This window comes from Salmo salar, chromosome ssa28, assembly GCF_905237065.1.
Source record: "Salmo salar chromosome ssa28, Ssal_v3.1, whole genome shotgun sequence".
NCBI classification, from domain to species: domain Eukaryota; kingdom Metazoa; phylum Chordata; class Actinopteri; order Salmoniformes; family Salmonidae; genus Salmo; species Salmo salar.
The window spans coordinates 35811609-35829915 of record NC_059469.1 but is presented as its reverse complement, the minus strand read 5'-3'; the positions used below and the strand labels follow the sequence as shown (position 1 = coordinate 35829915).

The 18307-nt window shown below is 43.2% G+C and overlaps 1 protein-coding gene across 1 annotated transcript in view; it reads right to left on the bottom strand.

Annotated features, from left to right (window-relative positions):
- LOC123731425 (histidine-rich glycoprotein-like) overlaps window positions 1-13493 on the bottom strand; it is an 18575-nt gene extending 5082 nt beyond the window's left edge. The window contains exons 1-2 of the mRNA XM_045710003.1: window positions 13443-13493; window positions 11351-11731 (exon numbers count right to left, since the gene is read on the bottom strand). Of these exons, the coding sequence (XP_045565959.1) occupies window positions 11351-11731; window positions 13443-13493 (432 nt within the window). The remainder of the gene's footprint in view (window positions 1-11350; window positions 11732-13442) is intronic.
- Window positions 13494-18307: the final 4814 nt, after the last annotated feature.

Here is an 18307-nt window from a genome sequence, read left to right as displayed (position 1 = left end):
TATTAAGCTAAGCATATGGCCACATTAGTCGTTTTTTAATTTATTTATGGATAGCCAGGGGCACACTCCAACACTCAGACATAACTTACAAATGAAACATGTGTTTAGTGAGTCCACCAGATCAGAGGCTAGTGATGACCATTGATGTTCTCTTGATAAGTGAGTGAATTAGACCATTTTCCTGTCCTGCTAAGCATTCAAAATGTAACGACTACTTTTGTGTGTCAGGGAAAGTAAAAGTAAAAGTAGTCAAAAATATAAATAGTAAAGTAAAGTACAGATACCCCAAAAAACTACTTAAGTAGTACTTTGAAGTATTTTTAAGTGCTTTACACCACTGATAATAACTGTAACGCGTGTCGTGTGGAGGACCAAGATGCAACAGGGAAGTGTATACTCATCTTCTTTTTTTAATATTGAGGAAGGAGGAACAAATGAAACACGTATACAATTAACGGAAACGACACTAACAGTTCTGTCAGGTGATAATCACAAAACAGAATACAACTACCCACAATCCACAATACAAACAAACCCCCTAATTATAGGACCTTCAATCAGAAGCAACGAGGAGCCGCTGCTTCCAATTGAAGGTCAAGAACAAAACTGCACATAGAAACAGAGTGACTAGAATAAACATAGAAAATGCCCTAACATAGAACATATACCAAAACTCTAGACCACTCTAATCAAACACCCCTTGTCTATACACATAGACTAACAATCCCCGAAACATATATACAAAACACCCCCTGCCACCCCCTGACCAAACTAAACACTAACAAATAACACCTTTACAGGTCAGAACGTGACAATAACTAAAAGTGAAATAAACAATAAAAAATGAACAGTAAACATTACACTCACAAAAGTTCCAAAAGAATAAAGACAATTAAAATGTCATATTATGTCTATATACAGTGTTGTAATGATGTGCAAATAGTTAAAGTACAAAAGTGAAAATAAAGAAACAGATACATAATACATAAATAAATATATGTTGTATTTACAATGGTGTTTGTTCTTCACTGGTTGACCTTTTCTTGTGGCAACAGGTAATAAATATTGTTGCTGTGATGGCACACTATGGTATTTCACCCAGTAGATATGGGAGTTTATCAAAATTGGATTTGTTTTCAAATTCTTTGTGGATCTTTGTAATCTGAGGGAAATATGTGTCTCTAATATGGTCATACATTTGGCAGGAGGTTAAAGAAGTACAGCTCAGTTTCCACCTCATTTTGTGGGCAGTGTTGCACATAGCCTCTCTTCTCTTGAGAGCCAGGTCTGCCTTCGGCAGCCTTTCTCAATAGCAAGGCTATGCTCACTGAGTCTGTACATAGTCAAAGCTTTCCTTAATTTTGGGTCAGTCACAGTGGTCAGGTATTCTGCCACTGTGTACTCTCTGTTTAGGGCCAAATAGCATTCTAGTTTGCTCAGTTTTTTTGGAGATTCTTTCCAATGTGTCAAGTAATTATCTTTTTGTTTTCTCATGATGTGGTTGGGTCTAATTGTGCTGCTGTCCTGGGGCTCTGAGGGGTCTGTTTGTGCTCTCTCTCTCTCTCTCCATCTCTCTCTCTCCATCTCTCTCTCTCTCTCTCTCTCTCTCTCTCTCTCTCTCTCTCCATCTCTCTCCATCTCTCTCTCTCTCTCCATATCTGAACTAGGGATGGGGCCCTTCAATGACATGGCTGAATGAGAGCTTGACCAGGCGTTTCCAGCATTATGATCCTTCTCCTCAGCTGTCACTCACCGAGTCAGCTCTTGACAGGAGACCGGATTACCTTCACAGATCAGATAGATCCACCTGACACCTCACAGATCAGGCTAATGTACATACCTGTAGATGTAACTATTATACTATGCGTTGTGGGGGCTTCAAACAGGTCAGATGTTTACTAGAGTCACATTGACACTACCGTTGGTTTGAGAGAATAAATGAAATGTTAGGAGAAATTAAATATGCAGGAAAGGTGGCAGGTATTTCTTTCCATCTACATACACAGAGAGAAAATAACTAAATAGTGAAAGTGAAAATGCACTGTCAGTATATTAAAGCTAGTCTTCCCCAGAGGGAGACTAATCTACTTAATTAAAAGGACCAGCAGTAACGGACCGGAATCAAGATGTATAATTATAACACAGCCATTAATGCTAATCCTGGACTCCTGTCGGGACCTGATGTAGTGGTGGTAGGCCACGGTCTGAGGGACTAGAGAAGACCTGGGCAATTATCTTCCATGGAGGGCCACATTAGAATATATTTTTGCCATCGCGGGCCAGAATAATATTACAGGATGATGCATCATGTGTATGACCGTGTTGACAGATATATCTACACATCCATGTTCTCCTTTTTTGGTAGGTATTTTCATTATTAAACATTCAATGAACTACACGAGGGGAAAAGTACACTGTGAATTCAGCACCACGGACAGAACTCTTGTTAAAACGGGTTATGCACAAAAACACAAGAAGGAGAGAGAGTTCAACATTACATTTAAACTACTCAATCAGTGTGAGGAGTGAAGTCTCTGATGGGCATTGACTAGAGCAGTGAAGTCAGGTATAGTTTCTGACGTCGCTATTCGCGGGATTGCTGAGAGGTGAGAGTCAGTAAGAGATGATCTGTGACTTGACTTTTTATATTTTATCACTGAAAATGTCTCTTCACATACATAGGTTGACCCAAACAGTACAAACATCTTTTGAGCATGACTCCTAATCTTTAGAAAGTTTCGTTCATCGAGAGATGCATGGAACCTCGTCATTGTCGTTGTTTTGAATAGATCTCCAATCACTGCATCAGAATGAAGATCGATAAGCTAAAGTTGCAGGTCAGTGGAAACGTTATCCACATTGTATAGATCCACGTTATTGTTATTTTCTTGTGTTACATTTTATAATTTTTTACTTTTGTTTATTTGGTAAATATTTTCTGAACTCTTCTTTCACAGCACTATTGGTTAAGGGCTTGTAAGTAAGCATTTCATGTTAAGGTCTACATTTGTTGTATTCGGCACATGTGACAAATACCGTTTGATTTGATTTGACTAAAGGTGAAAGGAGAGGAAACCAGCAGCATGTCATTTTCCAACATTTTGAAATCCTCAAAATGATGAGGAAACTCACCGTTCAAAGCACGCAGCAGCAATGTATACGTCTCCTGCTGGTCATCTCATAGGGAACAGACTAGTAGTATGGGAAGGTGGGTGAGATTGTTCTCATCTGATAGGGAACAGACTAGTAGTGTTGGAAGGTGGGTGAGATTGTTCTCATCTGATAGGGAACAGACTAGTAGTGTGGGAAGGTGGGTGAGATTGTTCTCATCTGATAGGGAACAGACTAGTAGTGTTGGAAGGTGGGTGAGATTGTTCTCATCTGATAGGGAACAGACTAGTAGTGTGGGAAGGTGGGTGAGATTGTTCTCATCTGATAGGGAACAGACTAGTAGTGTTGGAAGGTGGGTGAGATTGTTCTCATCTGATAGGGAACAGACTAGTAGTGTGGGAAGGTGGGTGAGATTGTTCTCATCTGATAGGGAACAGACTAGTAGTGTGGGAAGGTGGGTGAGATTGTTCTCATCCGATAGGGAACAGACTAGTAGTGTGGGAAGGTGGGTGAGATTGTTCTCATCTGATAGGGAACAGACTAGTAGTGTTGGAAGGTGGATGAGATTGTTCTCATCTGATAGGGAACAGACTAGTAGTGTTGGAAGGTGGGTGAGATTGTTCTCATCTGATAGGGAACAGACTAGTAGTGTGGGAAGGTGGATGAGATTGTTCTCATCCGATAGGGAACAGACTAGTAGTGTGGGAAGGTGGGTGAGATTGTTCTCATCCGATAGGGAACAGACTAGTAGTGTGGGAAGGTGGGTGAGATTGTTCTCATCTGATAGGGAACAGACTAGTAGTGTTGGAAGGTGGATGAGATTGTTCTCATCTGATAGGGAACAGACTAGTAGTGTTGGAAGGTGGGTGAGATTGTTCTCATCTGATAGGGAACAGACTAGTAGTGTGGGAAGGTGGGTGAGATTGTTCTCATCCGATAGGGAACAGACTAGTAGTGTGGGAAGGTGGGTGAGATTGTTCTCATCTGATAGGGAACAGACTAGTAGTGTGGGAAGGTGGGTGAGATTGTTCTCATCTGATAGGGAACAGACTAGTAGTGTTGGAAGGTGGGTGAGATTGTTCTCATCTGATAGGGAACAGACTAGTAGAGTTGGAAGGTGGGTGAGATTGTTCTCATCTGATAGGGAACAGACTAGTAGTGTGGGAAGGTGGGTGAGATTGTTGGCTTCTACTTGGAGGGTCAGGAGGAGTAATTTTCCCTTGAAGGCTTTGACAAGGCTGTACATCTGATGTGCAAAAAGGCCCTTCCCTTGTAGTTTGGAATTCAGTTCATTCATGAGGGCCATGATGTCCGCAGTGATGGCAAAATCAACAAAACATTCTTTATCTAGCAGTTGAGGGAAATCCACATATTTTCCTTTCATTTTCAAAAACTCAGAGATCTCCGACTTCAGGTCCCACACCCTTTTAAGCACCTTCCCCAAACTCAGCCATCTCCCGTTTGTGTGGTAGGCGAGATCTGCATGACCCGACTCTGTCACTTCCAACAGTGAGACAAACTGCCTGTGGTTTAAAGATTTAGCTCTTATGAAGTGTATCACAGTAGTGACTGTATCCACAACATGAATCATTTTCAGAACACATTTACAGAGCACCTCCTGATGAATAATGCAATGCAGGAAAATTATTTCCTTATCTGGGTCAACTCCTTGATCTTATATCCTTTTCAAAAGGCCAAAGTTTTTTCCTGTCAAGTTTGGGCACCCATCAGTGGTCACACTGGATAACTTTTGAAAACTCAGTCCCAGCTTTGCCACACACTTCCTCCAATAAATCTTTCCCTGTGGTTGTGCTCTTCATTGACTGCACTGAACCAAACTCCTCTGTAATTTCAAGGTCTGGGGTTATGCCTCGTAAGAACATCGACAACTGCCCCGCGACACGTGCATCACTGCTCTCATCCAGGGCCAAGGAGAAATAGGTGGAATCCTTTACTTTGTCTTTCAACTGTTGTTCCATATCCTCTACGATGTCCTCAACACGCCGTGTCAATGTTCGTCTTGACAGGGAAACATTTTCAAAACAGCTCTTTCTTGTCGGGGCAAAGTATTGCTGCAGAGTCAATTAAACATACTTTAATGAATTTGCCCTCAGCGAATGGCTTGCTATGTTTAGCAATTTTGTGGGACAGTACATAGCTAGCTCTCGCAATTACGTCGTTTGCTGAATGCAGTTTTGTGAAAAGTCCTTGCTGCTTTTGCAACTGAGAAAGCAACTCTTTTGATGCACTTGTCCTCTGCTCAGAAGACATATTCCTATATTTCTCTGTATGCTTCGTCTGGAGTGTCGGGACAAGTTGTAGTCTTTCAAGACAGCGATGCTCTCTTTGCACACTAAGCACACGGCTTTCCCTGATACCTCAATAAAGAAATATTTCGATGTCCGCTCTTGCTGGAACACCCTACATTCATTGTCTACTTTCCTTTTCTTTGAAATCTTTGAAAAACTCATTTTTGCACCATTTCTAGCTAGTTAGTATTTGTAACTGTGATGTGTGTGTCAACCATTCAGTCACTTGTTATTTATACGTGCCTTCAAAATAAATGTCCCACAAGCGGTGGGGGTTAAATCATTAAACAAAGGCGAGTATTCATTGGGCTTTTAATTTGAATAACAAATACGTTTTTCAAAACTTTACTATCTCAAATGATTTATGTAATCTGAGCATGATTCCGCGGGCCCTATTGAATCAGGTCGCGGGCAGCATACGGCCCCGGGCCGGACTTCGTCCAGGCCTGGAGTAGAGGGACCGCTTTTGGATCACATAAGGACCGCACTAGGACCGTGTTAGGCACTAATCCTGGACATCTGTCAGGGACCTGAAGTAGTGGTGATAGGCCACAGTCACCATGGTGGAGACGGAAGGCTTTAGGACCATGTTAGGACTATGTTAGGACCATGCTAGGACCATATTAGGACCGTGTTAGGACCATATTAGGACCATGTTAGGACCATGTTAGGACCATGCTAGGACCATGTTAGGACCATGTTAGGACCATGTTAGGACCATGCTAGGACTGTGTTAGGACCATGTTAGGACCATGCTAGGACCATGTTAAGACCATGCTAGGACTATGCTAGGACCATGTTAGGACCGTGTTAGAACCATGTTAGGACCGTGTTAGGACCATGTTAGGACCGTGTTAGAACCATGTTAGGACCATGTTAGAACCATGTTAGGACCATGTTAGGACCATACTAGGACCATGTTAGGACCATGCTAGGACCATGTTAGGACCATGCTAGGACCATGTTAAGACCATGCTAGGACCATGCTAGGACCATGTTAGGACCATGTTAGGATTGTGTTAGAACCATGTTAGGACCATGTTAGGACCATACTAGGACCATGTTAGGACCATGCTAGGACCGTATTAGGACCATGCTGGGACCATGTTAGGACTGTGTTAGAACCATGTTAGGACCGTGTTAGGACCATGTTAGGACCGTGTTAGAACCATGTTAGGACCGTGTTAGGACCATGTTAGGACTGTGTTAGAACCATGTTAGGACCATATTAGGACCTTGATCAAATCAAATCATATTTTATTAGTTACATACGCCAAATATAACAGGTGTAGACCTAACAGTGAAATGCTTCCTTATGAGCCCCAAACCAATAATGCAGTTAAAAAAAGAAAATACAGATAAGAATAAGAGATAAAAGTAACAAGTACTTAAAGAGTAGCAGTAAAAAAATAACAATATATACAGGGGGGTGCCAGGACAGAGTCAATGTTGCGGGGGCACCGGTTAGTTGAGGTAGTATGCACCTGTAGGTAGAGTTAAATGATGGCTAGTAAGAGGGAGGAGAGGGAGGAAGGACATAAACAGTGTAGTATGTTCATTCATAGAGTTAGAAGAGTGAAACTATAGGTATTTTACAGAGAACCTAACAAGGTAAAGCATGTTGCTGCGTTGCTGTCCACAGAGCCGTAGTATGTCAGGAACAAACATGTTTACTTACGTAGTTGGGTTTTTCCTAGAAATGCTTACACACTGAGGCGCTTGACACTCAACTGTCTTTACACAACAATATCTCACTGTCACACATTTTGTGAGGATTGTTTTGGTTCATTAAACCGGGCAGTTGTATTTGAACCCAGGTCTGTTAGACTCTGACTGGTCTTACGGCCTCAATAGTCCCTTCTGGCTTATTTCTTTGTATAATGTGGAGGGTGACTGGACTGTAGACACAGAAAGGCTTTTAGTCAGTACCACATTGGTGTCAGCGATTAAAAAAGAAAGAAAGAGACTGTCGAACAGTAAAAAGAGTCAGGAGGTTTATGTTTTTACATTTTTAATATTACTTAAATAAAAATTAGTTTGGTTGCGTAGTTATTTACATTTATCACCTATTTGATACAAACAACAATATGTTACGCTATGTCACATGTAATAAAATATGACATAGTGTAAACAGTTTTGTTAGGTAAACAGCTTGAAAAACTAAAAAAAACACATTTAAATCATTTCCTGGTTTTCACACCTTTTCACAATTTGTTTTCAAACTTTTCTTCTAATCACCTTGTTAACAATTTCAGCCAAAATGAAAATGTTATAATCACCTGCAGAATAGGAAGAAAATAATCACTGCCTTAACAAGAAAACCCACTCTGTTGCTTATTAGGATAGTATGGTTCAGTGGCTTAGGGATGCATCCCAAAGTGCATAACTTCAGAGCCCTATGGGTAGTACATAGTTTTGACCAGAGCCCTATAGGTAGCGCACTAGTTTTGACCAGAGCCCTATGGGTAGTACACTACTTTTTACCAGAGACTATGGGTAGTGCACTACTTTTGACCAGAGCCCTATGGGTAGTGCACTACTTCTGACCAAAGCCCTATGGGTAGTGCACTAGTTTTGACCAGACCTCTATGGGTAGTACATTAGTTTTGACCAGAGCCCTATGGGTAGTGCACTAGTTTTGACCAGAGCCCTATGGTAGTGCACTACTTTTGACCAGAGCCCTGTGGGTAGTGCACTACTTCTGACCAGAGCTCTATGGTAGTGCACTACTTTTGACCAGAGCCCTGTGGGTAGTGCACTACTTTTGACCAGAGCCCTGTGGGTAGTGCACTACTTCTGACGAGAGCCCTATGGATAGTGCACTACTTTTGACCAGAGCCCTGTGGGTAGTGCACTACTTTTGACCAGAGACTATGGTAGTGCACTACTTTTGACCAGAGTCCTATGGTAGTGCACTACTTTTGACCAGAGCCCTGTGGGTAGTGCACTACTTTTGACCAGAGACTATGGTAGTGCACTACTTCTGACCAGAGCTCTATGGTAGTGCACTACTTTTGACCAGAGCCCTATGGTAGTACACTACTTTTGACCAGAGCCCTATGGTAGTGCACTACTTTTGAACAGAGCCCTGTGGTAGTGCACTACTTTTGACCAGAGCCCTATGGTAGTACACTACTTTTGACCAGAGCCCTATGGTAGTGCACTACTTTTGAACAGAGCCCTGTGGTAGTGCACTACTTTTGACCAGAGCCCTATGGTAGTGCACTACTTTTGACCAGAGCCCTATGGTAGTACACTACTTTTGACCAGAGCCCTATGGTAGTGCACTACTTTTGAACAGAGCCCTGTGGTAGTGCACTACTTTTGACCAGAGCCCTATGGTAGTACACTACTTTTGACCAGAACCCTATGGTAGTACACTACTTTTGACCAGAACCCTATGGTAGTGCACTACTTTTGAACAGAGCCCTGTGGGTAGCGGTTGGGATGCAGATTAAATGTTTATTTATTCATATGAGTGTTTATCCCTGGAAGACTTCCTGGTCATACTGTACTTCCTGGTCATACTGTACTTCCTGGTCATACTGTACTTCCTGGTCATACTGTACTTCCTGGTCATACTGTACTTAAACTTTGTAAAATGGCAGCTGTTTATAATAAGATTAACTAACATGTGAAATCAATTAATGCTTTCTCAAGGCTTGGAAACACGAAATTGATCGCACGTACGCAAACACACACACACACACACACACACACACACACACACACACACACACACACACACACACACACACACACACACACACACACACACACACACACACACACACACACACACACACACACGCCAGGATCTCATACTCATTCGAACCTTTTTGCCAGGATGTAGTAGAATTCACTGCACTCTATAGAGGAAGAGCATTGTCTTTTCAGACCCACGTGTGTCTAACAGCAGCTGATAATCAGATAAGGTGACTGGCTGTAACAGCAGTTTATAATCAGATAAGGTGACTGGCTGTAACAGCAGTTTATAATCAGATAAGGTGAGTGGCTGTAACAGCAGTTTATAATCAGATAAGGTGACTGGCTGTAACAGCAGTTTATAATCAGATAAGGTGACTGGCTGTAACAGCAGTTTATAATCAGATAAGGTGACTGGCTGTAACAGCAGTAAATAATCAGATAAGGTGACAGGCTGTAACAGCAGTTTATAATCAGATAAGGTGACTGGCTGTAACAGCAGTTTATAATCAGATAAGGTGACTGGCTGTAACAGCAGTTTATAATCAGATAAGGTGACAGGCTGTAACAGCAGTTTATAATCAGATAAGGTGACAGGCTGTAACAGCAGCTGATAATCAGATAAGGTGACAGGCTGTAACAGCAGTTTATAATCAGATAAGGTGACAGGCTGTAACAGCAGTTTATAATCAGATAACGTGACAGGCTGTAACAGCAGCTGATAATCAGATAAGGTGACAGGCTGTACCAGCAGCTGATAATCAGATAAGGTGACAGGCTGTAACAGCAGCTGATAATCAGATAAGGTGACTGGCTGTACCAGCAGCTGATAATCAGATAAGGTGACTGGCTGTAACAAAATGAAGGAAAAGCTGGAAACCGTGCAATTGCGATTTAGATGATCCATTCTCAGCATGGATGAACCTAGTGTGTATATATTTGTTACTTACTGCATATATTTATACTAAACGGTAAGTTCTAAATAGTATGTAGTATGATTAGTACACAATATGTAGTTTTAGTAAAACATATTTGGGATACGATCACAGACTCAGAATACTGTTTGCAGACTCGGAATACTGTTTGCAGACTCCGAATACTGTTTTACAGACTCGGAATACAGATACTGTTTACAGACTCGGAATACTGTTTACAGACACTGAATACTGTTTACAGACTCGGAATACTGATACTGTTTACAGACTCGGAATACTGTTTACAGACACTGAATACTGTTTACAGACACGGAATACTGATACTGTTTACAGACTCGGAATACTGTTTACAGACTCGGAATACTGTTTGCAGACTCGGAATACTGTTTGCAGACTCGGAATACTGTTTACAGACTCGGAATACTGTTTGCAGACTCGGAATACTGTTTACAGACTCGGAATACTGTTTACTTTTCAGGAAGCCAGAAACCAGATTAAAGCGGCAATTAAGAGATAGCTGTGGCTTTAGCTGTTATCACTCCCAGGGATTTAGGCTCAAACACTCAACATCGTCGGCATACTTTAATAACGCAAACGCTTAAGCCCCTCGACTCTCTGTGTGTGTGTGTCCCCCCCAAATGACACCATATTCCCTTTATAGTGCACTACTTTTGACCAGAGCCCTATGGGTTTCCCTATGGGCCCTGGTCAAAAGTAGACCACTATATAGGGAATAGGGTGCCATTTGGGATGGAATTTCTGTATTAATTTATGACCGCTGTGAGTAAGCCAGCTGACACTCTCCGGGCTGGCAGCAGGGTCTGTGTCTGTAGCTGATTCTTCAATGTCAACATTAAACTCTCTGGAGCTTTTAGTTTTGAGTAGTCACTTGAAAAAGATGTTCTAACTCAGTTGACTACCCTGGTGAAATAAAGGACAGAACCCCTCAGAGCCTGGTTCCTCTCTAGGTTTCCTCCTTAGGTTCCTGTCTTTCTAGGGAGTTTTTCCTGGCCACCGTGCTTCTACATCTGCATTGCTTGCTGTTTGGGGGTTTTAGGCTGGGTTTCTGTGCAGCACTTTGTGTGACATCGGCTGACGTAAAGAGGGCTTTATAAATACATTTGATTGATTGATTGATTGATTGATTGATCAGTTACAGCATATAAAGTCTCTGGAGCCCCATCTCCACACCATCCTTTCTCCATTATATGAGCTCACTTGAAAATACATGTTGATCCCTGGTTAGACGAAAATAAAAATATATTAATTACAATGAGCTTTCTTCTCGACCTGAGCTTTCTTCTCGACCTGAGCTTTCTTCTCGACCTGAGCTTTCTTCTCGACCTGAGCTTTCTTCTCGACCTGGGCTTTCTTCTCGACCTGAGCTTTCTTCTCGACCTGAGCTTTCTTCTCGACCTGAGCTTTCTTCTCGACCTGAGCTTTCTTCTCGACCTGGGCTTTCCTCTCGACCTGAGCTTTCCTCTCGACCTGAGCTTTCTTCTCGACCTGAGCTTTCTTCTCGACCTGAGCTTTCTTCTCGACCTGAGCTTTCTTCTCGACCTGGGCTTTCCTCTCGACCTGAGCTTTCCTCTCGACCTGAGCTTTCTTCTCGACCTGAGCTTTCTTCTCGACCTGGGCTTTCTTCTCGACCTGGGCTTTCTTCTTGACCAGCTACTCTTCATGGAGTCCACACAAAACATGAAGCATGACATAATACAGAATATTAATAGACAACAACAGCTCAATGACAAAACTACATCAATTTAAAAAAGGCACACGTAGCCTACATATCAATACATTCACACAACCTATCTAGGTCAAATAGGGGAGAGGCGTTGTGCCGTGAGGTGTTGCTTTATCTGTTTTTTGAAACCAAGTTTCCTGTTTATTTGAGCAATATGAGATGGAAGGAAGTTCCATGCAATAAGGGCTCTATATAATACTATATGCTTTCTTGAACTTGTTCTGGATTTGGGGACAGTGAAAAGACCCCTGGTGGCATGTCTGGTGAGATAAGTGTGTGTTTCAGAGCTGTGTGTAAGTTGACTATGGAAAATATTTGGAATTTTCAACACATTAAAGTTTCTTATAAAAAGAAGAAGTGAAGTCTCTCCTCAACTCTAAATCCAAGAGAGACTGGCATAGATTTTATTTATATCAGCCCTCTGATTACCATGAAGAGAAAGACGTGCCGCTCTGTTCTGGGCCAACTGCAACTTAACTAGGTCTTTCCTTGCAGCATTGAACCACACAACCATCTACTGCATCTTGCCATCTTGACGTAATTAGATGTATCACTAGCCACTTTAAACAATGCCATTTTATATAATGTTTTCATAACCTACATTACTCATCTCATATGTATATACTGTACTCTATTCCATCTACTGCATCTTGCCATCTTGATGTAATTAGATGTATCACTAGCCACTTTAAACAATGCCACTTTATATAATGTTTTCATAACCTACATTACTCATCTCATATGTATATACTGTACTCCATACCATCTATTAGATCTTGCTTATGCCGTTCGGGCATCACTCATTTATATATTTTTATGTACATATTTGTATTCATTCCTTTACACTTGTGTGTACAAGGTAGTTGTTGTGGAATTGTTAGGTTATATTACTTGTTAGATATTACTGCACGGTCGGAACTAGAAGCACAAGCATTTCGCCACACTCCCATTAACATCTGCTAACTGGACAATAATCAAGATAAGATAAAACTGGAGCCTGCAGGAACTTGCTTTGTGGAGTGTGGTGTCAAAAAAGGCAGAGCATCTCTTTTATTACAGACAGACCTCTCCCCATCTTTACACCCATTGAATCTATATGTTTTGACCATGACAGTTTACAATATAAGGTAACGCCAAGTCATTTAATTAATGACAGCAAACTGAATAGATGAATGGCATATCCTACCATTCAACCGTATTCCACTTCAATGTGTCCTCCTATGTTAGTCCAGTACTAAGTGTACTGTATAGCTTCTGAATGTGAGTTCAGTACAGTCTCAAGGCCTTGCTGCGGATACACTAGCAGATGTGTTTGTGCCTTTTTACTCCAAAAGGTCCTTTCTTTTGAATGGTTTCATCTGTCATCATTTCCTTAACTACAGTTCAGTATCTAGTGTGATCTGTGAGTGAGATCCCAGCTGCAGTAGTCTGAAGCTCCAGACATGTTTTACATTTCGTCTCACCACCACCACCACCACCACCACCACCACCACCACCACCAGCAGCAGCAGACAACACACACACACACACACACACACACACACACACACACACACACACACACACACACACACACACACACACACACACACACACACACACACACACACACACACACACGACAGCCTCAAAGCCTACCTCTAGAGTCTTACCGACTTCCCTTGCCTGACTGGGTCTTGGAAAATCCATCCTTTACCGTCAAGCTCTCTACTCTCTCTTAGGTGACATACTTTAGGATGAACTTTGTACACAGGAAGGAATATATGATCATGTCAGTTTTAGGGAACATTTCCTGACATCAGTGGGTTTTCTCTACATTAGCTCAACCTCTCAATGGATGCATCCCAAATAGGCACCCTATCCTCTGACCAGAGCCCTATTATAGGGCTCTACGTAGGGAATATGGTGCCATTGGGGAGGAAGCAGAGAAATGAGGGCATATTTCTACAGGAGGGGTACTTTAATGATGTCTAGTTGAAAACGTGTTTCAATCTATCTTAAATCATGTCTCCTCTGAGAGTGCTGCCTGGTCTGAGAGTACTGTCTGGTCTGAGATTACTGTCTGGTCTGAGAGTACTGTCTGGTCTGAGAGTGCTGTCTGGTCTGAGAGTACTGTCTGGTCTGAGAGTACTGCCTGGTCTGAGAGTACCGCCTGGTCTGAGAGTACTGCCTGGTCTGAGAGTACTGCCTGGTCTGAGAGTACCGCCTGGTCTGAGAGTACCGCCTGGTCTGAGAGTACCGCCTGGTCTGAGAGTACCGCCTGGTCTGAGAGTACTGCCTGGTCTGAGAGTACTGTCTGGTCTGAGAGTACCGCCTGGTCTGAGAGTGCCGCCTGGTCTGAGAGTACTGCCTGGTCTGAGAGTACTGCCTGGTCTGAGAGTGCTGCCTGGTCTGAGAGTACCGTCTGGTCTGAGAGTACTGTCTGGTCTGAGAGTGCTGTCTGGTCTGAGAGTACTGCCTGGTCTGAGAGTACTGCCTGGTCTGAGAGTACTGTCTGGTCTGAGAGTACTGTCTGGTCTGAGAGTACTTGGATCATGAAGAAGTTACACTGAAAGTGTGTGTGTGTGTGTGGGGGGGGGGGCATGTGTGTGGGTGTGAGCGTGAGCGTGCGATAAAGGGAGCCTTTCATTGAGGTAAAAAAAACAGACTCATTATTTCTAATTCAGATTCTCTCTGATCTCGTGATCTCTAGTCTCTGATCTCATCATCTCTAGTCTCTGATCTCATGATCTCTAGTCTCTGATCTCATCATCTCTGGTCACTGATTCCATTATCTCTAGTCTCTGATCTCGTGATCTCTAGTCTCTGATCTCATGATCTCTAGTCTCTGATCTCATGATCTCTAGTCTCTGATCTAATCATCTCTAGTCTCTGATCTCATGAGCTCTAGTCTCTGATCTCATCATCTCTAGTCTCTGATCTCATCATCTCTAGTCTCTGATCTCTAGTCTCTGATCTCATGATCTATAGTCTCTGATCTCATCATCTCTAGTCTCTGATCTAATCATCTCTAGTCTCTGATCTCATCATCTCTAGTCTCTGATCTCATCTCTAGTCTCTGATCTCATGATCTCTAGTCTCTGATCTCATGATCTCTAGTCTCTGATCTAATCATCTCTAGTCTCTGATCTCATGATCTCTAGTCTCTGATCTCATCATCTCTATTCTCTGATCTCATCATCTCTAGTCTCTGATCTCTAGTCTCTGATCTCATGATCTCTAGTCTCTGATCTAATCATCTCTCTGATCTAATCATCTCTAGTCTCTGATCTCATGATCTCTAGTCTCTGATCTCATCATCTCTAGTCTCTGATCTAATCATCTCTAGTCTCTGATCTCATGATCTCTAGTCTCTGATCTCATGATCTCTAGTCTCTGATCTCATGATCTCTAGTCTCTGATCTCATGATCTCTAGTCTCTGATCTCATGATCTCTAGTCTCTGATCTAATCATCTCTAGTCTCTGATCTCATCATCTCTCTGATCTCATCATCTCTAGTCTCTGATCTCATGATCTCTAGTCTCTGATCTCATCTCTAGTCACTGATCTCATCTCTAGTCACGGATCTCATCATCTCTAGTCACTGATCTCATGATCTCTAGTCTCTGATCTCATCTCTAGTCACTGATCTCATCATCTCTAGTCACTGATCTCATGATCTCTAGTCTCTGATCTCATCTCTAGTCTCTGATCTCATCATCTATAGTCCAGTCAGTTAGAAGTGTTAAAGTACTCTCTTATACTCTTATTGGTCTGCATCCTAATGATTCTACATTTAACTCAGTCTCCTTTAGTTCAGATTTTCCCTCTGATACCAGCTAATCTCCCTACCCAAACTATCCCCTGCTGTCTGTGTCACAAGGTGCATCCTGATTATCATGTAAGTAGTCTTTTGCTGAGACGTACAAGCTACATGACTCATCCTCTGATGAGCCAGTATTTTACTGAGACGTACAGCGATGTGTCTCCTCCTCTGATGAGCCAGTATTTTACTGAGACGTACAGCGATGTGTCTCCTACTCTGATGAGCCAGTATTTTACTGAGACGTACAGCGATGTCTCCTCCTCTGATGAGCCAGTATTTTACTGAGACGTACAGCGATGTGTCTCCTCCTCTGATGAGCCAGTATTTTACTGAGACGTACAGCGATGTGTCTCCTCCTCTGATGAGCCAGTATTTTACTGAGACGTACAGCGATGTGTCTCCTCCTCTGATGAGCCAGTATTTTACTGAGACGTACAGCGACGTGTCTCCTCCTCTGATGAGCCAGTATTTTACTGAGACGTACAGCGATGTGTCTCCTCCTCTGAGGAGCCAGTATTTTACTGAGACGTACAGCGATGTGTCTCATACTCTGAGGAGCCAGTGTTTGTAGGTTTGCCAACCAAATGTCACCCTATTCCTTTCATCAGGTACATACATATATAGCCTCCACATTGACTCTGTACCGGTACCCCCTGTATATATCCTCGACATTGACTCGGTACCGGTACCCCCTGTATATAGTCTCCACATTGTCCACATTGACTCTGTACCGGTACCCCCTGTATATAGCCTCCACATTGACTCTGTACCGTAACCCCCTGTATTTAGTCTCCACATTGACTCTGTACCGGTACCCCCTGTATATAGTCTCCACATTGACTCTGTACCGGTACCCCCTGTATATAGTCTCCACATTGACTCTGTACCGGTACCCCCTGTATATAGTCTCCACATTGACTCTGTACCGGTACCCCCTGTATATAGCCTCCACATTGACTCTGTACCGGTACCCCCTGTATATAGCCTCCACATTGACTCTGTACCGGTACCACCTGTATTTAGTCTCCACATTGACTCTGTACCGGTACCCCCTGTATATAGTCTCCACATTGACTCTGTACCAGTACCCCCTGTATATAGTCTCCACTTTGACTCTGTACCGGTACCCCCTGTATGTAGTCTCCACATTGACTCTGTACTGGTACCCCCTGTATATAGCCTCCACATTGACTCTGTACCGGTACCCCCTGTATATAGCCTCCACATTGACTCTGTACCGGTACCACCTGTATTTAGTCTCCACATTGACTCTGTACCGGTACCCCCTGTATATAGTCTCCACATTGACTCTGTACCAGTACCCCCTGTATATAGTCTCCACTTTGACTCTGTACCGGTACCCCCTGTATGTAGTCTCCACATTGACTCTGTACTGGTACCCCCTGTATATAGCCTCCACATTGACTCTGTACCGGTACCCCCTGTATATAGCCTCCACATTGACTCTGTACCGGTACCCCCTGTATATAGCCTCCACATTGACTCTGTACCAGTACCCCCTGTATATAGCCTCCACATTGACTCTGTACTGGTACCCCCTGTATATAGCCTCCACATTGACTCTGTACCGTAACACCCTGTATATAGCTTCCACATTGACTCTGTACTGGTACCCCCTGTATATAGCCTCCACATTGACTCTGTACCGGTACCCCTGTATATAGCCACCACATTGACTCTGTACCGGTAGCCCTGTATATAGCCTCCACATTGACTCGGTACCAGTACCCCTGTATATAGCCTCCACATTGACTCGGTACCAGTACCACCTGTATATAGCCTCCACATTGACTCTGTACCGATACCCCCTGTATATAGCCTCCACATTGACTCTGTACCGGTACCCCCTGTATATAGCCTCCACATTGACTCTGTACCGGTACCCCCTGTATATAGCCTCCACCTTGACTCTGTACCGGTACCCCCTGTATATATCCTCCACATTGACTCGGTACCGGTACCCCCTGTATATATCCTCCACATTGACTCGGTACCGGTACCCCCTGTATATAGTCTCCACATTGTCCACATTGACTCTGTACCGGTACCCCCTGTATATAGCCTCCACATTGACTCTGTACCGGTACCCCCTGTATATAGCCTCCACAATGACTCTGTAACTGTACCCCCTGTATATAGTCTCCACATTGACGTGTACTGGTACCCCCTGTATATAGTCTCCACATTGACTCTGTACTGGTACCCCCTGTATATAGCCTCCACATTGACTCTGTACTGGAACCCCCTGTATATAGCCTCCACATTGACTCTGTACCGGTACCCCCTGTATATAGCCTCCACATTGACTCTGTACTGGAAACCCCTGTATATAGCCTCCACATTGACTCTGTACCGGTTCCCTCCTGTACATAGCCTCCACATTGACTCGGTACCGGTACACCCTGTATATAGCCTCCACATTGACTCTGTACCGGTACACCCTGTATATAGCCTCCACATTGACTCTTTACCGGTACCCCCTGTATATAGCCTCCACATTGACTCTGTACCGGTACCCCCTGTATATAGCCTCCACATTGACTCTGTACCGGTACCCCCTGTATATAGCCTCCACATTGACTCTGTACCGGTACCCCCTGTATATAGCCTCCACATTGACTCTGTACCGGTACCCCCTGTATATAGCCTCCACATTGACTCTGTACCGGTACCCCC